General features: G+C 39.9%; 1 protein-coding gene across 6 annotated transcripts in view; it reads left to right on the top strand.

Moving 5' to 3' along the window:
- The window catches only part of TBC1D32 (TBC1 domain family member 32), a 170,165-nt gene that overhangs the window by 15,034 nt on the left and 133,009 nt on the right, over nt 1-22,122 (top strand). For 5 of the 6 annotated variants that reach the window (XM_043542858.1, XM_043542859.1, XM_043542856.1 and 2 more), the window contains exons 4-16: nt 1,137-1,314; nt 2,867-2,938; nt 4,355-4,474; nt 6,496-6,574; nt 6,707-6,810; nt 6,901-6,962; nt 9,948-10,092; nt 11,220-11,279; nt 14,617-14,716; nt 15,112-15,249; nt 15,940-16,032; nt 16,295-16,437; nt 17,533-17,660. In XM_043542858.1, coding sequence (XP_043398793.1) covers nt 1,137-1,314; nt 2,867-2,938; nt 4,355-4,474; nt 6,496-6,574; nt 6,707-6,810; nt 6,901-6,962; nt 9,948-10,092; nt 11,220-11,279; nt 14,617-14,716; nt 15,112-15,249; nt 15,940-16,032; nt 16,295-16,437; nt 17,533-17,660 — 1,422 coding nt within the window. Of the gene's footprint in view, nt 1-1,136; nt 1,315-2,866; nt 2,939-4,354; nt 4,475-6,495; nt 6,575-6,706; nt 6,811-6,900; nt 6,963-9,947; nt 10,093-11,219; nt 11,280-14,616; nt 14,717-15,111; nt 15,250-15,939; nt 16,033-16,200; nt 16,210-16,294; nt 16,438-17,532; nt 17,661-22,122 lie in introns of all 6 variants that reach the window. The other variant, XM_043542855.1, reaches the window with a different exon arrangement.

Raw genomic sequence — 22,122 nt, 5'->3', positions numbered from 1 at the left:
CAAAACCCAGCAGCATTAACTCAGTTCTTTTGGGCTTTTCTGCATAAAGACTTCGTGCACAGCAAGCCAGGATGTAAATCTATAGTGCACTAGCTTCTCATGCACTAACTTGCCATGTGGCTTGTCAAAGTGCACTATGGAACTTTTAGTGCATGGTAGCAGGGTTCACATGGTGACTTGGTGCACGGCAAGCCATGGTATGAATGTGCCATTCACTAAGTCTCTGGGTAGTCAATATGTACATACATGAAAACAAAACTTGATCTGTAAAGAGAACTATGCAATAATGTTAAATTTTACATGTATAATAGTGGTTTTCATTCTGAAGGAGGTCAAGAAACTTCACAGACTATATATGTTCAGCACCTCTAAAATGCAGCCATATACGAGATGCAGGGCAGCTGCCCAGTGCAAAATTTGCATGCTGCACAACACTGGGCAAGGAGCAATTTTGGTCAAGCATTTGTATGAAGAAAATAAACAGAGTCATTGAGATCTTTGGTGCCTCTACACAGCAGGCATAGCTTGTGTATTTAAAGTTTGCCCAAAGACCCACAGACAGTAAACTGCACTACGTTTATATACACCTCAAAATTTTAGATGAACTTGGTTATTAAGATCTTGAATCTGAGGGCTACTCTGTCCATGCATTCTGTACTGCTGCTTCTGCAGAGGACTTTTGTGGAAGAAAAAACCTTAATTAAACTTGCGGAGAAAGAAACGGTAACGAGGATCAGATTTGGTTTCTTGTATTTTGCTAGGGCCGTATTCTGCTGTTGGCTTGCACATTATTCCTATTGAAGGACATCTGAGTGCAGAATACAGATTAGTGACAAAACTGGGAATGCAGGTCCCTATGTTGTTTGTTACAAATTTTAGTATTGTTATTTGAATAGTTTTAGGAGAGCCATAAAATTTAAAAGCTTTTTGGTTTATTTTTAAAATGTATATATCTGTAGTTTTTAAGTTTGCACGCACAATTACTTGGGATCTGTATAGCGTTTTTTATTTATTTTAAAACCTTTTTAGTTCACTGAGTAAATTGAGTGAAATGTAAATGTAATGGCATGCCTTATTCCATTATAATTTAATTAGTGATTTTTATGTTTAGTATTAACATAACCTTGACTTCGAAGGTACAGAGAAATGATGCATTCCTTGAAGAATGTCATGATGGTGGTGGTGGAATCTCTGATTAACAAATTTGAAGAAGATCAGATGCGTAATAAGGAGATGCATAGGAAAACCAAGAAAGAGCAACATAGTGCTTACTATACAGACAACTGCTCTGATAGTGACTCATCATTCAATCGGGTATGATATTACGATCTGGACCTGTATTGTGAAATAAGTAAGAAACGTATACTTGTAGTAGAAAGAGAGCCTGAGACATGAGTCTTTGTATCAGAGGCCTGGTACGAGGCAGGACCTGCTCACAGAATCTGGCAAGAACACGGCTAATATTGCAGAAATACATATTCTTAAGAAGTGCTAGTCACAGAGTACTCACTCAAACACATCCTGATATTAAGTGGTACCAGTACCAGAACATCAAAATATCGAGAATGGTACAAAAACATTCCCCAAGGATAACAGGAACACACTGACCCCTCTTAAAAGATAAGATCAGGATGACAGTACAGAATTTAAATGTTTTAATCAAACCAACATGTACAAGGTGATGGATGATAACTAGCCACGTCAGGGGGCAGTAACTAACTATGTCAGAGGGGCAGTATTAGTTTGCTTGTATTGGGGTATGAATATATATCTCAGAGGGAGTATCATCGTCTAACCTAGGGAGGAACGGAAAGTCCCACTGTTCACTGAGCTGGTCCATTGTTATGGGTATACGTCTGTTAGTGGTCCGGTAGAGTCTGCGGGATACTAGTACCGTACTTCATTGATAATAAACATGGCTGGGTGCCTTCATCCCTTAAGGGATCTTGTGGTTATTGGTTGGTTCGCTCAAAGTCTGCCGTGCCAGCTGTCTGTGCAGGGCTGGGGCAGCACTCCAAGGGAACACACACACAGCCAAATATCTATCAACATCTAACCACACTTGTGATCTTGATTAATTTGATGTTTATGGTTCTCCATTACAGTGGTGACTAGTGATGTTATAATTAAGGATGAGATGGCACTTTCACTGTAAACCCCAGTTTTCAATTGATTATACCTTTTTTCAAAAAGTTACCCTTTTGTCTGAATATCTTCACATATGGTCTGAACCTTGAAGTGATTTTTTTAAAGATGATATCTGAAGAATCTTTTCAGTTGAGTAGTAGCAGAGTTGAATCGTTTTTAAAAAATGAAAGCTTAGATTCTGCAGCCAGATTCTTCTGCAAAGGGTAAATTCTTTCGCAGTTCTGTTGCCTTAGAGTAATGGAAAACATGGTTCCTTGCATGTACAATATCTGTGAGCGTGCAAGTGCGTGGACACATATAATCTGCAAAATATGTGCAAAGAATGTGAGAACAAGGTAAAGTTTACATAAACACAATATTCAGTTTAACTTTTTGCATTTTTACTGGAAGAACAATAAAATACTATATATGTATTTCTTTTCCAACATGCAATACTATGCTATATTATTAACTGCATGCCACATTACCTAGCATTCTATAATAATTTTGTATACAGAGGCAGAATGGAGAAGACAGAATCTTGTTACTGGAACTTCAAGTTTCCATTTTCTGAAATTTGGCCATTTAAAATCTCAACTTTAATGTTTCATTAAGATAAATGCTAACATCCTAATTGTTCAAAAATAAATTTTATATCCATAAAGTCTGATGATTTTAGTCATTAATGGTGCATTTTAATAGGATTTACTAAGTGAACATTTTACATTGTGTGTTACAGAGTTATACATTCATGAATCAAGAACAATTACAGCTACTTGTGGAAAGGCTTGACCCTGCTCAGCCTAAGGAGGTAAGTCAAAAGAATATCTAAAATATCACTCATAAAAATGAAAACTTATGGTATATTTGAGAATATGGCACCTGTAGATAAACATGGGTGAAATCCTGGCTCCACTGAAATGAATGGCAAAACTGTAAATGACTTCAGCGGGTCCATGATTTCATCCTATGGACTTCAGCTTTATAGTTACAATAATACAAATAATAATAACGATAGTTACAGTCGCAGCCATCATTCCATTTCTGGTGTTGTGGAAAACAAGTCACACTATCTCTTTTGGTTCAAACAGTCTGAGGTCCTTTTATTTTGAATACAAGCATGCAGAGAAGGAGTCACAGATGGTCACACACAGGTGCCACCCCGGTCTCCTTTTGTCCTGCCCCTATAATACCAGTCTTATATAATTTTTTACATTTCAGTAAATGATACATTTCCTTAATTTTTTTATCACTCAAGCATTGTTAATAAAGCCTTACAAGGAGCCAAGGTAAACAATTTTATAATTAGCATTGTGCTGATGCACTTTGTTATTATCAAGATCTGTGGTATGCTTGTGGCAGCGTTTTGTCTAGGGGCTTTTGCAGGTTTGGGGGGGTTGTACATAATAGACAGCTAGGGTCTTGAGCGAGGGTGAAAGGTTGGCCTAGTTTGTTATCTGGGTCAAAATACCACGGCCCAGCATATGCTCTTAGCTTAAGCTAAGTCTTACAGGATGCAGGCCTGTAGGTCTCTTGCGTTACTGCTCTTGCCTATGCTGCATATAGTGCATAGGTCTTGTCACAAAGTGGGATAGGGTCAGGTCAATACTTTCCCCCATACAGGGGTCGGCAACCTTTGGCATGCTGCCCATCAGGGTAATCTGCTGGCGGGCTGCGAGACATTTTGTTTACATTGACCGTCTGCAGGCGTGGCCCCCCACAGCTCCCAGTGGCCTCAGTTCGCTGTTTCTGGCCAATGGGAGCTGCGGGAAGCAGCGGCCAGCATGTCCCTGAAAGGTGTCTGGCAGTAAATTGCTTCATTTTTGTTGTTGTTTATTTTTTGCAATGCTATTACTCCAGGTTGTGGCATTTGATTAATAAAGTAAAGCAATTTAATGATCTTGTATAAATCTTGTATTTGATAAAATATATAGTTGCTATAGGAGAGCAAAATAGTAATAGGAATCCACATAATCCTTAGATTAATTTAATTATGTATTTTAAAAAATATATGCTTTTGTGTTGTCCTCACTGTTTTGTCCAAATTATCTTAACAGTCTACTAGCAGAAGAGGTATGAGTTTGTTTTTTGTTTTTGGTTTTTTAATTCTTGCTTTTTGTGTCCTATCACTATGGACTGTTTCCCCTCAAAAATCACATTTTTAAGTATTTCATTGTAATGGTGCTGTTAACAGCATTGTTTTGTTTATATTTCTTGATTATTTCAGGTGCGCCACGAAGCAATGCAGACATTATGTTCTGTGCCTCCCTCTGATGTACTTAACTGTGAGAGTTGGTCTAATTTGCGTAAACATCTGACAGTTTCTCTCTCGGATCCTGATTCCAGTGTAAGCAAATGTTTATATGTAGCAATCAGATGTTTATCCATACTAAACAGTTCACAGGAATAAATATGTCCATTTGTGACATGGTAGTCCAGTGGTCTGGCAGGAGGTAACTAATTTGTATATTTATCAGTTAAATTGTTCTTGAGGTAAAACAGCTTACCAGGTTTCTCCAGCACTTGATTTAAAGGTGACTGGCACAGGATTCTGTAATAACTGGACTTGTTCCCTGTATTGATTTTTTTATAATGTATGAAGATGCCTAAATATTGTTCTTGGTTTTTATAGATTTTTTTCTGATTATTTTGCCCTTAGAAATATCTGTGTTTTGCTAGAGGTCTCAGAGGATGTGTTTTGTGTGTTCTCATACTTTAATTGAAGGGGTGCGGGTGTTTGTATTGAATCTTTAACAAAGACCTCCTTTCTCCAATCTTATTTCATTAGTCATTGAAGTTAAACAGATACAGATCATTTTTTTAAAGTAAAAAGTAACACTTTTTAATTACTATGTCTGTCTAGTGTAGTGCACACTGCTTTATTCAGTAATTTCACTCCAGTATAGCCTGGAGGAGTGCCACAACTCTTAGAAGACCTATTAGTGGGAGAAATTTTCAAAGGCATAAATTTGAGCAACATGCCCATCATCCATTGGCTTTTCGTGGGAATTTGGTGCCTAATTTCTTTAGGTCCTTGTGAAAATGTCAGCCTACATTAGTTTTAGGCAGTCAAATGAATTTCTGTGAAAACTAACTAAATGTTATAATATCAATCAGTTGGAGAACGTACCATGCTTCCCATTCTGGTAGAATGTGGTACAAGCTGGGTCCAATTCTGATTATCTGAACCTGAAGATCATTGTTTAAGAGGCCATGATTTGGACTAGAGTGTGAAGAGATAAAGGACCTTAAAAAGTGAGACAGATTGGCAGAGATTACTGCAATTCACATCAGACCCGACAAATTATTCAGCGTAGAGTTTACATATGTTTGTTGGAACCTCTCAGGTATATAGTGCAGTACTTGCATTCAGTTGCCATTTTTCAGACAAGCTTTATGCAGCCAGTTCAATTCACATTTAAATCAGTGGGTATGTGACTGATATCCAAATATTGCTTTGTGTAGACTCATTTTGACGGGACTAATTTTAAAATGAATATACTAAGGATTTTCTTCTATTCAGAAGAGAACTTCATTATTTCTGTATTATAGTGCTGACTGTGGTATATTAAATTTGCACTTTAAAAGTTAAGTGCATGGAATGTTATTTAAGTTGTATCTTCTGCTTTGTTCTCTGCAATAGCATAAACATAAAATATATTTATCATTTTGTTAACAAGATTGCCGAACTACTATATAAAATGTGATGGTAATCTCTCACAGTAAAGCGGTGTATTTTCTTACTGTCACAAAAGATATAATACATCATGAAGATACAGTGTTGCATATGCACTGTTCAGAAAAAAAGTATGATGCTTTCTTTATTGCTTTTGGCATGATCTCTGGGGCACATCTCCTGTGGAAAAAGCAATGCAAATGAAGAGATATGGGTTTTTTTCAGTCTGGAGGTGCCCTTCATATCTGCCAAAACTAAAATAGTTAAAGCTGCGTCAACTGCTGTCATTTATCTCTCTCCTTATTCCTAAGTAGTGCTTTCATTGGTTTAAAAGCAGTGGATAATCTTCATATATTAGTGTTACTGTGTAAGTTACTTGCATTTTGTATGACATTAAAACAATTAAAATATACTAATATAGGCCCTGATCCTGTGCTTGCATAGATCAATGCAGTTCCATTAGGGAGCAGCAAATTGCAAGATCAGGGCACTGTTACTTTTAGATTGTAAGTTCTTGAGACCACAGACCTGTTTTGTACGCTTGTAATGCACCAGGTGCATCTTTAGTACTATTTAAGTAATATGTAATATTGAGCATAACACACAATACATTTTAATTGTATCATATTTTGCACCATGCTAATAAGGTTATTTGAGCATAGGTTACTAATTTTATTTCTTTTTCCTCTTAGGACAAAATTTTGAGATTCTATGCAAAGACCTTTTCATCTTCTCCACTAACTATGACAAAGGAAGTCTATACAAGTCTAGGTATGTGCATTTAATCTTGTTTTAAGAGTTTTTCATGTTTCATATGCTTTTCAGAAATCACCTTAAAAAAAATCACATCTTAATGAGGTCTGTATTACTAGTAATACTGTTTTTTTTTCCTTCTCTTTTCAGCGAAACACTTGGAATTGTACTTTCTTTCTGGAGAAAACTGTGTTCCTACTATTTCAGATGGTATAGACATAACTAACGCAGAAATAATTCGTTTACTTAAAAAGGTATGTTAGTTTTCTATCCCTTTTATTTTTTTTAATTATTGAAATATTATTAATTCTTTTTTTAAAAAATTATAACCTTTATGTTCATAGGTGCGTCTTCTAAATGAGTACCAAAGAGAGGTTCCCTCTTTCTGGATTCGTCATCCAGAAAAGTATGTCACCTTGAATCAGTATTTCTAAGATAAATATTTTTTACATTAGTGTTAAAGGCATAGAATTTTATCAGAAGATTAGTAATGTGTATCTAAATGTCTGGATTGTGGGGGCAATGGAGAGGGACTGAGAGCTGGTTGAGCATGGGACGGGGAATGGCCACTGGATCTGTCATGGCATGGATCCACTGGATCACAAAACTACTTAGAGGCTCACTGTGGATAGTGGTCTACTACTCCTTCCCTTCATTACTATTTTATTTTATTGGATGCTTTACAAATCAAGAGGCAAGGCCCCTATGCTGAGAATTTTAAAACCTAAACCAGTGGTTCCCAAACTTGTTCCGCCGCTTGTGCAGGGAAAGCCCCTGGCGGGCCGGGCCGGTTTGTTTACCTGCCGTGTCCGTAGGTTTGGCTGATCACGGCTCCCAATGGCCGCGGTTCGCTGCTGCAGGCCAATGGGAGCTACTGGAAGCGGCACAGGCCAAAGGGTGTACTGGCCACCGCTTCCACGAGGAATGGTGGGTGGAGGGTGACAAAGGAAGTGGTAGAACTAGTAGTGATATTCAGTGTATCTCTTATTGTTCCTTGTTTTCTTTCTCTTGTGCACATACAAAGGGTCTATATAAAGAAAGCAGTTTTTGGATGGGAATGAGGAAAAAGGAGTTAAAAGGCTGTGTTGAAGAAATTAGTTTAAAGGAGAGATGCTATCCATAGGTTGTAGTAATGGGTGCAGTCAAGCTGTGTAGACACTTGAGGAAATGAGTTCACTCTACAGTCTCTGCATAATTTCAGTAACCCTTTCAGTCAAGCCTTGCTTGACGGATTATCTGCATTGTCAGCTGTTTCACTGCATAGTTATGGGCTTGATTCAGGAACCACTTGGTGAAATGCTATAGCCCATGTTATGGAGAGGGTCAGACTTGATTATCATTGTGGTTCCTTTTGGCCCTAACATTTGTGACTCTCTGAATAAACATGTACGATGATTACTGTATGTACAAAACATCATTTTTGTGCCCCACTATGCCTTTTTTTTGGGTACCATATTCTTTTTCTCTTTAATTTAGTATACTACTCATATAAAGATATTGGTTTCTTCCAATTAATTAGTCACAGTCTTAGAGAAAGTCCCTTTCCATTTCCCATCTGCCAGTTCAGGGCTACTACTTCATTAGCCCTCTCAACTACCATCAGCTATGCAGGTGTCTTTGTGTAAATATATTTTTCGATATATACTCTTTCCATTCCCGCTATTACCCGGGGTTCTTTTAACCCAAAGCTCTTGGTAACTTTTACTCTGTGCGAGGTGGTGTCAGGAAATAAATCAGGGGAGACACGGCCGTCCGACCGATAGATGGCTGGCACAAACAGGACAACACAAGAGTGCTTTCACTTAAAGCTAAACTTCACTTAGTTTCAAGCACTTATACACACGTCCGCAACAGGTTAGTAAAACACCCCCAACCCTTGATAATTACCAAAGCTGAGTGTGGCTCTCGAGTGTCACAGCGGCAGCCCATCTGCCGGTGGGGAACACAAGATACATCCAGAGGGAGAGTCCAGTCCTGAAGAGTCCCACCACCTCAGACTTTCCCCCTTTTATTTATACATTAGTAATAAAATGACATGTCCCCTAAAGAAAACTTGTCAAGCAAGCAGTTTCAATGGTCAAGCGAGAGGCTTTCTTCTGATTATTGATTAACCAGGTGTGGGTTTTTCCAGAGTTTGCAGCCTTGAGACCCCAATAGACATTCCTGGGGCACATCCTGCTCTTCTAAAATGTATGTATCAGCAACTTCAACACAATTCTTATCAGGAAGGACGCAGGGTCAAGCTGCCCTTTCTGTGGCCCCCCGCCCCCCCCCCCCCCCCCTTCTGCCTTGGTTAAACTGAGACTGCTGAATGGCCAGTTTACAGCCTGCTTACTTGGCTGCTTTTAGCAATAAGCCATAGTGGTTTCAGGAACTTTACTGATTTGCCAAAGTCTCCGCGTACACCGCCACCCTTATTTTGAAATCATAAAGAACCATTTGACACTAATAACCCTATCTTTCTTCTCTCCATAGCTAGTTCAACTTCTGGTTTTCAGTCTTCTGTGCCTTTCAGCCTTTCCTCCTACGGTCTTTCAGCCTTCAGGCCCCCTACCTTTGGGGAAGCAGGCAAACACTTTTCCCTGTTAGTTCCACTGCAGCTTGGCATCAGCTGCATGACATCAGTTCCCCATCAGTGACTCAAAATAATCTACCTCCTCTCCAGACTCTCTGGAAACCTTATCCTCTCCTGGCATCTTTTAGCATATGCCAACAGATGTCAGGATCTCCAGTACTCAGGCAGTATGACTGTCTGATGCAGGAAGTGTTGGTGATTGAGTATGTAGCACTCTTAATTCCAAGTCATTGATGGTCCAGTGCCGCAGCATCTCAGAGGTGCTTTGCTATTGGAATTGTTCTCTTTCAGATGAGAGAAAAGTGGCTAATCACTTTTAATTAAAAGATCAATGGCATTTTCCCCAACAGTCGGAGACTTTGGCCCCCAGGGTTCTGGCCAAATGCAAATCTAAGTACCGGTAATTACGTTCTACCTACTTAAATTCTTTTTCCTAACAATTTGGGTAGTAGTTTTTATGCATAGTTAAACGTTTACCTTCTTTTGTCTTGGAGGAGACTGCATTTCCATGGGGGTAAACAATTAATAATAATAATTACTAGCCAACTTTTATATACTGTTATGGATTCCGTTGGGAAGATGCTATATAAAAACATGCATGTTGTTATCCATTTTATTCACAGTAATGCAGTAAGGGCTAAAAATGAACGTTAAAAGATCAAATTAAATGTAATTCAGGTTCCATTTATAGTATATGTATATTTCCAATTTAAAAAGTTTCCCAGTATTATAAGCAAGATTATTTTTGACTGGTACCAGTATAAAATTTAATTTGATTTAACACTTGACCATTTTTTTTTCTAATAATCTCTTGAGGTATATGGAAGAAATAGTTGAGAGTACCTTATTGCTGTTGTCAGTAAAACGTGAGCAAACACACCTTGTCTCTCCAAAACTTTTGGATGCAGTCTACTTCTTGGCTCTGCTTGATATCAAAGCTGTGTGGTTTAAAAAATGGATGGTAAGGAAAAATGGAAGGATCTGCTGATGGATTTTATGGATTTCAAAATGTTTAACTCATAAAGATTGGAAACAGTGATTCTAGGTTGTATCCAGTTCTATAGACCAGTGATTCTCAAAGCCAGTCTGCCACTTGTTCAAGGAAAGCCCCTGGCGCGCCGGACTGGTTTGTTTACCTGCCGCATCCACAGTTTCGGCCTATTGCGGCTCCCACTGGCTGTGGTTTGCCGCTGCAGGCCAATGGGGGCTGCGGGAAGGGCGGCCAGCATGTTCCTTGGCCCGCACCGTTTCCCGCAGCCCCCATTGGCCTGGAGCGGCAAACCGCAGCCAGTGGGAGCCGCGATCGGCCGAACCTGCAGACACGGCAGGTAAACAAACCGGTCCGGTGCGCCAGGGGCTTTCCCTGAACAAGCGGCGGACCGGCTTTGAGAACCACTGGTATAGACTATAACATATGGTATATATACCTGCTAAAGGGCTTTGGGGGCAGAAAGTAATTGTTGCAGAAGTAGTTAAAATGCATCTTTTGTGACAGTTTTTAAGTAAAGGTGATTATAGTGTAATTAAGGGTTAAAATTTAAACATCATAAAACGATGAGAAACATATATAAAAAGTTGTGTGTGGCAATAGTCCTGGGCCAGGTTAGAGAGAAGGGTACAGGTGGAAGGATAGAGAATAGCTTCTTTGGGAAGGTGTGGTGTAGGTTCCTTTTGAGGTTAGAATTAGGAGTTCTCCAAGGGAGCACAGAAAGGTCAATTTGCATTCTGCCCCTCACAACTATGCCATTCAGGATTTGCATAGCTCTGTCTGAAGCCATATCCTGTCATCTAAGCATAGTTACTGGTTTTCTAGTTTGGCACATGCGTAACTGCACATTGTGTTTATTTTCATTCTGGCCTATCTCTAAAACTACTGTAGTTTTATTGTAATCCTCTCTTTTTTATTGCTACCCTAATCTAATGCCAATAGAAAAACATACCTGTATGCAACAGTGATTAACATGAGTTAGAACTTAATTCTGTGCAGTAATTATTGGAATAGAATTGGAGAACTTTGATTTTTGTGTTGCAAAGTAAAAATTAAATCAAATGATTGATGTTCACACTATTTCTATTGTACAATTTTAGCATGCAAATTATAGCAGAACAGTGGTGCTGTGGCTCCTTGAAAAGAAATATAAATCTCTGGTAAGTCTATATTTGTGGTTACCATATTCTGCTTGGAATTTATTTTCATTATGTTCCTTGTGGTTTGAGCAGTTATTTGTTCCTGTCTTCTATTGTGCCTGGTCTTTTTTCCTTTGGTAGATCATGTGATAGTTTTTTAAATTGGTCAAGTCTTTGGTTTAAAAAAATTGTTTCAGAACCCAATAGTCTTTTGTCAGTGCTAAATGCAATATGGGGCACGTGAGCAGATTTGAATAAGGGGAAATTGAAAAGTTTTATATCAGCTATTTAATAAATGAGACTGTTGTTTAATACTATTTATACATGTTGTATTATAGATTTGTTGCATAAGACATACATATAGATGAGGATAAACACGTGGAAAATTGTCATAAAAACATACATCTTGAGTTTGGTTTTAAACTGTTTGATGAAAAAAGACTCCTCCTGTTAATGCAATATTAAGGTTATGAAATCAAGCATCATCAATCAAAAATTGTAAGGCTAAGGCAGAACATATCAAATATGTAAAGCACCGATACTGCAACTTGTTCCACCTGAGCAGACCCCTGTGTGGCAGTTGTGGGACCTGGGAAGTGTAAAGAGTTCAAACGACTATATTGAAATGTGGTAGCAGGCATGGACTTTTGGCACAATGTGATAAGTGGGTTTCCTGGGGAATCCTTGGGGAGTGTATAATGCAAATTCCACAGCCTGGGCTATGCAAAAGCCAAAAAAGATGGCTACTGACTAGTTACCTTGGCTCAAGCTCTATAAGAAACAGCTGAACTGTCCACTGGAGTGTGGTTCCTGGTCTAAAAACTGACATGAACTTGTAATCAAGGGGGCAAACCCAGCTGTGGGGTTTGAAAGAATGACACCTACCAGAACCCTGTGTTTGAATTAGGGGTGACCGCGGGTAAGCATTTATCATTCATGTAGGTTCTTTTTTGGTTTTATATGTTTTCTCTGTAGTGTTTTTGCTCGAATAAATGCAGTTTGCTTTGTGAAGGCCGGTTGGTAGCTGGTGTATACTGTTATAGCACCTGGAGAAAGAGTTAACCGCAGGTGCTGGATCCTGGTCAGACCTACTGGGAAATTACAGCAAATTGCAAAGGGACTGAAAACCTAAACCCCCAGTCTCATGGGAGAGAGATGCAGGACACCCTAAAAGAGGTGACTGCTGGGAAGCCTAAACCCTTAAGTGGGTGCCCTCGAGGAAGACCAGGAGGAGAGTCAAAGGTGCAGTTGACTCTGAATCTGTGCCCCCTGCACTTGCACAAAGCTTTGCTGATTTCAGTGGGGCTCCATGCAGATGCTAGTGGGGGTCCATCCGTATAGAACATGTTGCAGGATTGAGGCTATATTTTATAAAATATGTTAATACAAATGAAGAAGTTTGATGTAATATATATATATATAATTTATAACATTATAATATATTAAATAAAATACAGAAAAAACATAAAAATACCTTTTATATCAGGTGCATCTAGGTTTATTAGTTGTGCACCAACGTCATGCTTGGCTCTCTGAAAACATAGAGGAAAATGTGGTCCATGCCCCAAAGAGTTCATAATATAAAGTGTACACACAGTACAGTTAAACATACATGATCCGTAAGTATAAGTTAGGCCCACTACCAAGTTGTGCATTTATTTTACTTTTTTTCAATGTATATGCAATATGTGGGTCGATAGTAAAAGAGACGCGGTACCCCAGTATTATAATAATTGCAAATATAACTTCAGGCCATCTCTTTCATTATTTGCTAATTTCAAAAACACATTTCTGGGGAGGTGTACATCTGCAGTTTTAATTGCAGCACCTGTTTGAGTAGAGTGCTGTGTGTTGAAAACCCTTTTTTGTAAATAAAAAAATATTTTGTAGCATAAACACGCTGCCCTTTTGCAGAGACCATCAGTGCTAGCAATATTGTTAAGGCACTGACACATTTGACTAGTATAGATGGATCCTCTGATCAAACATTTAAAATCTGGATGCCTAAACCTAGGCTTCTAAATTCATATTTAAGCACCTACATAAAAGTAGCCGATATTCAGAATTGCTGGCCTCCAACTAATCCCATCAAAATCAATGAGAGCTGCAGGTGTGCTCTACCTTCGAAAATCAGACCACTTTTGTTTAAATGATTAAACATCAATTTAGAAGTCTAATGTTAGGCACATAGGTTTGAAAATGTTGACCACAAACTTTCAGATAATCTTAATCAAATATCTAGCTTATAGCACCATACGCATTTAAGCCAGTGCAAATTTGATCCGTCATATTCAGTGATATAGACACTATTGTACAGTACATTGGGAGGGGGAAGAAAAAGAAAAAATAGTTTGAGGCTTTGAAGACCAGATTAGGTGTCCTTTTGAAGCAGGATTAAAAAAAAAAAACCACATGTGTAGTGGGCAAAGTGACTTAAAACATGGCTATTAAAAGTGAAAAGAGATCATGAGTGAAATTATTTTAAAAGGGTGATTAAAATGTGGGCTAAATTAAAGAAAACATTTGGCTTTTTTGGACATATGTAGCTTATTCTCCTGACATCTTTACAATGCTACCCTGCAACATGTTTTTATTTAGTTAACCAATGGGAGGGGAGGCTTGCCGAAAGAAGGGGTATATCACTTTAAGTGCGGGGAAAAGAGGCACAGACCCTTCTGCAAAAGCGCTGGGAGTCAGTTGACTCATCCCCCCAGGGACTGGAAGAGCTGGGGAGTTGATAAGGGCAAGCTCAGCAAGAGAAACCCCTTTTCACCAGACCAGGTGGAGCAGCAATGGATTGGCTGGAAAAAGGGGGGCTGGCGGAAGCCCCCAGGTAGATATTGAAATGAACATGGAGTTACCTGCACTATATTATATTATCTGCCGAGTTATCTCAGACATCTAATAATAAAGTTGTGGGCTGATTAAACCATACACAGTGTCTTCTGTCCTTCTTCCAGTATAACTGGACAATGTTGTGGTTTAGATTGGCCTGCTGAACTTCTTGACATTCCAAAATAATTCCCACCACACAGTTTCCATATCAATGTTCCTGTATAACACTGAATACTGTACTTGTTTTAGCTTTCACAAATACCTACGAATATATTTTTCGCAGAATAATCCTTTTGATACCTCTAGATCTGAAGTTTCTATTGATAAACATTATGGACTTTGCAGTGGCACTTATATTGCTTTGGAAAATTTTCCCTCCTTTTGGTAAGTGGCTGATTCATTTTAAACTATGTGCAATCATATGAAAATTCAGACCCTGTTGTTAAGAGGCAGTACTTGGATCTAAAGGAGAATTAATTTATTCTGAGGTGTTGGAAGTTTTATTGTATTTTGCTTTTTTCAGATTACTGCATCTGTTCAACAGTGTGTTTACTACTTTGAATCATGTGAATCAGCAGTTGATGCAACTTCTAAAGTTAATGTTTTGCCCCAGCAGTACAGCAGTAAGTAATTATTTTATCATGTGTTCTACAATTTTTATATATTTTATATTTTTATACATATACATAGATAAACCTAGATTTTTATACTGTGCTTATTACTGTGATATCTGAGCTCCACATGGCAAAAGAAGAATACACCCTCACGCTTTAACCCCACAAAAATCTCTTTATGTATAATCTTTTGAAATAGCTCTTTATGTCTTTTTCACTTGAAATGGGGGGAAAAAGTATATTTCAGTGATATTTGCTTATTTATGCTGTCTGGGAAACTTCCTTTACAAATGTAGTATTACACATTTATTGGTGGTTCAAACAGGAGGAATACATAATAGACAGGTATGGTACTGAAACTGTAACTGAATTGTGAGAAATGTTTTTTTTTGTTTTTTTTAAAGGCAATAACCAGAAGACTTTCTACTCAGGACAAGAATTACAGTATATCTATTTTGTTCATTCACTGTGCCTTTTAGGAAGATTGTTGATATATAAACAAGGCAGAAACCTATTTCCTGTACAGCTGGAAAATAGAAAAGGTATGGGCAAGTGGAGGAAAGAGGAAGATGTTTAATGACAATGTGTTTGTTGTTAAGCTGTGTTTCAAATGTGGTATTGTAGACGTTACGTGAGATTGTTCCTATTATTCGGCACTTCTGTAACTGGGAGTCTTTGTTAGACATAGTGTGGCTAAAACTGAGCATTGGGCCTAATTTCTTCATCCTTGATAGTAAGTAAATTTGTATTGTTGTCTGAGTAGTGAAAGTAGTAATGGCACAGTTAATGTACTAAGAATGGTTAAATTATGACAACGATTGAGATAATAAGTTAAATCCACAGTCTTATTGCAAATTTATGGAAAATTCCCTTTGCAATTAACTTCAACTTGTAATAGTCTTGATGAAGTTTGTCCAACTATTCATAAATATCGTACATGTATTCAATACCTTTAAACTATAGGCCGCCTCCTACTTCCACAGAAGATGTGGTAAAACTCCAGTTGATTTAAATGGGAGAGGATCAAGCCATATTAGATGATTTGGAAATATTTACAGTGGTTAGCTAAGTGGCTATAGTCCAAAATTACTGTAGTGTGTCATCTGTAGATAAAGCCGTTAATCACAATAAAACAAGACGTTGATTACCTATGTTTAGAAAGTTCATTTTGTTATGAGGTTAATATAGTGCTTTATTTTATAGACTCCTTTTTTTCTTTGTGATTTTTGTAGATTTCATATCCCTAACCGACCTGTTGGTACTATTTATTCAATTTATTTATTGCTCTCCCACTTGCCCAAAGACAACTCTGACAGTGCACACAGGTAATATTGCCCTTTTTATTTAATTTCTTAATTGTGTCACTTTGTGACTAGAGGAAGAATTCAATACCTTTTGTATCTGGTTACTTTTAATTTGGATATTTTAAATAACAGCTTTGCAAACTTTCTTTTGTTTTCTTTCTTTCTTGACTGGATATTACCCAACTGAAGATGACTCAAGTAAGCATCTGGATAAAAGAGATGATAATATATTAATGTTCATTTAATATTAAAAATTTAAACTAATACTTCTTGTGTTTGTCAGGCAATTATTCTCCAGCAGTCCTTGTTACAGAGGTGCTACAAATTCTGTGTGACCGAATTGAATGTGCTACTGAATGTTTATATACTAATACGGTGATAGATGCACTTCTTCATCCCATTCATAATTTACTGAATGAAACAGAGGTTTGTAGTGTTCCCCCAAATAAACTTTAAATGTTTGTTTAAATCTTACCATATCAAAGAGATGTGTGAGAAAAATCAATACTTTTGTTAAAGTGTATTCTTGTGGTATTGGAAATCAGCGCAACCTGATAGTGTGGATGTTGTTATCTGCTATAAAGGTGCTTAATTGGTATAGTTTATTTTCATTACAGTATCCCCTTTAGTGTATGGGTAGTGCATTCTCCATGCTGATTCAGTCCAGGGACTCTTTTCTGTCAGTATCATTAAAGGTGATAATTATGATGAGGATATGTACGTGCTTCAATTTGAACAGAGGCCATTTGCTAATTTTGTTTATGCCAGTGATACTCAGATCTCAGTGGTTCAGGAGCCAAATTAGCTATCAGCATTACGCAAAAGAGCCACGGTAGTGTGAATTCATTGTTTCATTTACTATAGTAATACACACACGCGCACTCTCACAGCAAATACGTTAATAACTTAATTGATTAATAGCATAGTAAAAGCATCCTGATTGGTTAATAATTTAAATTGGTTAATAATTAAATCACAGTGTTTTAATATCATGTGTTGCAAAGAGCCACAGAAGGTACATTAAAGAGTCACTTGTGGCTCGTAAGCATCAGGGCTGGTCTACATTAGCACTATAAATCAATCTAAATTACACTAGTTCAGTTATGTAAGTTACGTAACTGAAGTCGACGTAATTTGGATCGACTTACAGTGGTGTCTTCACTGTGCTATGTTGACAAGAGATGCTCTCCTGTCAACATAGCTTCTGCCTCTTGGGGAGGTGGAGTACAGATGTGGATGGGAGAACGCTCTCCCATTGACTTTGTGTCTTCACCAGACCTGTTAAATCGACACCGCTGCATCAATCGCAGTAGTGCCAATTTAGCCGATAGTGTGGACCTGGCCTCAGTTTGAGTATCACTGATTTAGGCCATTGAACAGCTATTGTAAGGGTGATCATTGGTCACTACAGACCTGAGCCAGACTTGTACACGCATATTTTACAGAAACATATTAAAAATGTAAAAAGAAACTTTATAAGCCATTTACCTAAAAAACTAATGTATTTTTTTAACAAAACAGATGTATATAAATTGCCCTGAAACCTCTTTAATACATATAGCTGATATTTTGGCAAGGATTGCTGCTGTAGAAGATGGCCTTTCTCTTCTCCTTTATGGAGGAAACATGAACTCTGCCAAAAAGGATAGGTAAGAGAGTACTTTAAAAAAATATTTTACTCCACTAAATATGAGCTTGAAGTCATTCATTGTCCCCTTGTTATTTATAAAGTACATATGTTTTGTTTTTGCTTTAAATAACAAAGTCTAATTAGCAGATACATGAAGGGAGTGTATCAGTGGAATGAACTGTGACAGGACAATGTAGTGTGAATCGCAAGGTGAAGGGGCACTTTTATAGAAGGCAAAGAAGAAGCAGATTTTGATTGTTTAAAATTTTCCTTTGTAACATGAGGGCTTTGTCCTTTCAATAGACTTTTAAAAAAAGTAATTGGAGGATTCTTGGGTCAATTTAATGCTCATGAAAGTGAGGAGTAAATAGTATTGGAACAGAGCCAGCTCTGGAAAGGTCGGTCACATGCCCCCTGCACCCATCTGTCTGTCTGTGCCAGCTCTACATTTTTGCATCCTTCTCTCACCTAAAATCAGCTATCGGCCTAACATAATAAAAAAAACAGCTGATTGATAAAAATGTAGTTTACATTTACTGTTCCTTGTGAAAAGAATGTTTTCTGACTGGCTGAATTGTTGTCCATCAACAATAAGATTACCCAAACATAATGTAGTATATATTGATTGGAGTTTGACACAAAGTGCGAGCTTTCTTCCCAGTGCAGTGCATACTACCTCCACAGCATTCCCTTTCTGGAGGTCTTGGTATCTGAACGTAGATCCCCTGTATTGCGTTGCCACATAGGCCATCAGCCTGTGTTCTCTTTGACATATTGATCTATAAAAGAAAATAATTTTGCAAAATGAATTACCTCCATTCTCCGTACCTCCATTCTCCGTACATACTCCATTATAGAGTTTTGATCCGCAGTTTTACATAGATTATTATTTCCCTGTTATGGGCTGTGTGTGCTCCATCCCTATAACGGGTGGTAGGGCTGAAACCTCACTACTGGGCAGAGAAGTGGAAACTAGCCTTTAAAGATTGAGCTTCAAGTTCTGGAGAGAAGATCTGACAGCAATGGCTTGTTAGGCTGTTTGGAGATGGAACTAATAAATATGCCTCCTAAGTGAGGGAAGTCATAAGAAGGTAGCAATTTTTGGGGGTGGAGTGGGGAGAAAGGTAGAGTAAGAGCAAAGTATTTCTGACTAGGGAGAGGAGCTCAATGTCTTCTAACTTGGGAGACTTCTGAACCCAGACCCCAGCTAAGGGAAAGGAATAACTGTTTACCTGGATTGTACTGGTGAGGATTTTTATAGTGATACCATGACGGGGCGGGGAGACCCCATCCAGTGTGGGGAGAGTTCACTTTGTCCTTCAAGCTGCCCTCTGTCTCTAGGCAGTGGGACCTAAAGGCTCAAGTCATTAGTGTTGCCCTGATCCGCAGGGCTGTAAGGCCCAATGGCCGGAGTCTATATAATCGCCCTGATCCGCAGGGCGGTAGAGTCTCATGATCCATGTCAATGGGGAAGCCCTTCTCTGCAGTGAGGCCTAGCAGCCAGAGTCAATAGAGATACCCTGGGTTTGCAGGGCAGTGTGGTCTAGATGTCAGATTCAATAGAGTGGCTGTCTGGAGTGGGGCTGTATGGCCTAGTGGCTAGAGTCAATAGATTTCAGCGTGGTAGCTGTGTTAGTCTGAATCAGCAAAAACAACGAGGAGTCCCTGTGGCACCTTAGAGACTAACAAATTTATTTATGCATAAGCTTTCATGGGCTAGAACCCACTTAATCAGATGCATGGAGTGGAAAATACAGTAGCAGGTATATATACAGTACATGAAAAGATGGGAGTTGCCTTACCAAGTGCGGGGGGGGGGGGGGACGGGGTCAGTGCTAATGAGACGATTCAATTAACAGTAGAATACCAAGGGAGGAAAAATCACTTTTGTAGCGGTAATGAGGGTGGCCCATTTCAAACAGTTGACAAGAACGTGTGAGTAACAGTAGGGGGAAATTAGTATGGTGAAATTAGTTTTTGTAATGACCCATCCACTCCCAGAGTCAATAGAGTTGCCCTCCAGGGTGCGGGTGGGGCTGTACGGCTTGGCAGCCAGTTACGGTGTGGGGGCCGCCACCCAGGGGGATGGTGGCAGCCAGGGTTGGGGGACCCGGGCCTTCCCTGCTCCACCGGGTCCCAGCCCAGAACCCTGGTGAGGGGTGAGGATGCCTGCCACTGAGTCAGCGGGGATCTGTATGCAATATCCTGACTATCGTTCGGACAATAGCTAGTCCCCCTCCTGGGCTACTTCCTACTGTACTACTCAAGGTGGTGGTCTGTGCGTCTTTGGGGTCTCCGGGTTCCTCAGCTGGTGCAAATCCCTGTAGCTCAAACTTCCCTGGGGTATCCACAGGTAGCTGGATGTCTGCTTGGGTCTCAGTGCCTCTGGTTTCCACCATCCAGGGTTCCAACTGCTCCTGGGCAGGAGCCAGCAAGGAACATCCTTCCTGTCCAGGGGTCAGCCCAGACTGAGCTGAGCTGCTCCCTCTTATATTGGTGCTACACCTGGAGCATGCCCAGTAGGAACATAGGGGCATGGCTTCTTCTGCCCACAGTGAGGAGTTAACCCTTCTCCGTCCAGGGCGGGGTGAGTTCACTCCATCGCAGATGCTCAGACTGTAACCATTCTAAGAACTGTCTTTTGTTGCTTTTCCCAACTGGATTCTTAGCTGAAGAAAGCAGCTTTGTGTGGTTTGTGGGCACTTGGAGCAAAGTGGTTTAAATCACTGATTTTAATCTTGCTTTACAACCATTGCACTTTTTAGCTGCTTGGTAACCATTAAAACATGTTGATTTGCAACTAGATATAGCTGCACTTTACACTTGATTTGGTACTTCTTGCTAATCAGGAAGATACTCTATCTGTACACATTTATTTGCTTATATCAGCAGTTATATAGTTTAACATATATTTCTTCTATAAGAGATGTCGCTGTGGGTGCTCTACTTCAGGTCAAGATGTGTCCCAGCACCTCTGATCGGAGATTTCTACAGCAGTATGCCTACGGGCCACACATGTGCTGTGCCTACCTCACGAGCTGTCAGTGTATAAATAGCGCGTGCACAGCCTGGGCTCCTTAGCTCCTTCTCTACCGTCCCAGGCTAGAGACGGAGTTCAGCAGTCCTCTCAGATTTACTCATAGATAGTTCTGTTTTCTCAGTTTAATTTAGATAGTTTAGTCAGAGAGTTACTATTTAAGAAAAATAGTTAATTTAAAAAATAATTTTTTAGAGTTATTTAAAAACAAAAACAAAACCCCCAAAAACAAACAAAAAACCCCCTTGGCTATGGACATGCCCGGCTCCCCTGGCTTCAAGAGACGTGCCTTCTGCAACGAGGCCATTCCTATCTCGGATGGTCATTCACAGTGTGTACGCTGTTTGGGGGAGTCTCATGTACCCCAAAAATGCATCCATTGTAATAAGCTTAAAGCGCGAACCCTCAAGGACAGGGAGCGAAGACTGAAACTGCTCCTCTTAGAAAACTCCTTCAGACCCGCGTCTGACCCTGGCCAGCAAAGCTCTTTAAAACCCTCAAGGGAGAAAGGTAAAAAAAAGAAACAGCCAGCTTCCTCCCCCTCAGGAGCCGCTCCTCGGCAAAGAAGTCTCAAATGACTACCCCCCCTCACCAGTGACCGCCGCTCCACGGCTCAGGACTTTTAAGTGTGCAGGCACTGACTGTGAGTCAGCTGTTCAGCTTCCTGATGCCGAGGCTCAGGGCTTTCAGCTGCCTGCCTCCTACAGCTCTCCCTCGGCAGTCTTTGACAGCACAGTCCGAGAGCACAAGCAGAGATCGTGGCACTGCCGTTTGATCTTGCAGTGCCGCTTTCTCACTCGCCGCAGCCGACGCTCCAGGCACCAAGCTGCATCATATTGCCTGTCTGCCCGCCCAACAGTGCCCACATCTGGGTCACCTACTCCTGCGGCACAGTATGCACCCCAGTGCAACCTTCGGCGCAGCAGATGCGTCCGCAGACTCTGCCTACACCAACAGCAGCAGCACCAGCTCCACTTCAGTTAACCCTTACTCCTCTCCTGCCTTATCATTCGGCACCTGGAGTCACAGCACCACCTCAGTTTTTACATCCAGGGGACTTAAGAGTGTCACATACTCCTCAATCTCCGCTACTTGGCACCGATCTATCACCGGGAACTTCAGCACCCTATCTGCAGCACTCCCCTACCGCTCCAAGCCTCTCAAGTGGAGAAGAGGAGGAGGAAGAGGACGATGACCATATGTTTTCCTTCCAATGTTCCTCCCAGGTTCGCTTACCTACAAGTAGGAGATGCACTATACTGTGCTCCTCCTAGCCTAGTGGCTACCCACACTGGTATGGTAACCCCTGGATGGGACTACCTACCCCCTTTACTGGGCAATGGCCACACTGGGATCCATGGAACTACACCACGGCACAATCCAGTGTTCACCGTGCCGCCCGTAGAAAAGCTGTCATGCGCTCCCTGATGCTTTCTTACACGGA

Source organism: Chelonia mydas, chromosome 3 (assembly GCF_015237465.2).
Source record: "Chelonia mydas isolate rCheMyd1 chromosome 3, rCheMyd1.pri.v2, whole genome shotgun sequence".
Taxonomy (NCBI): Eukaryota; Metazoa; Chordata; order Testudines; family Cheloniidae; genus Chelonia; species Chelonia mydas.
This window is presented reverse-complemented; position numbering and strand designations above follow the sequence as displayed.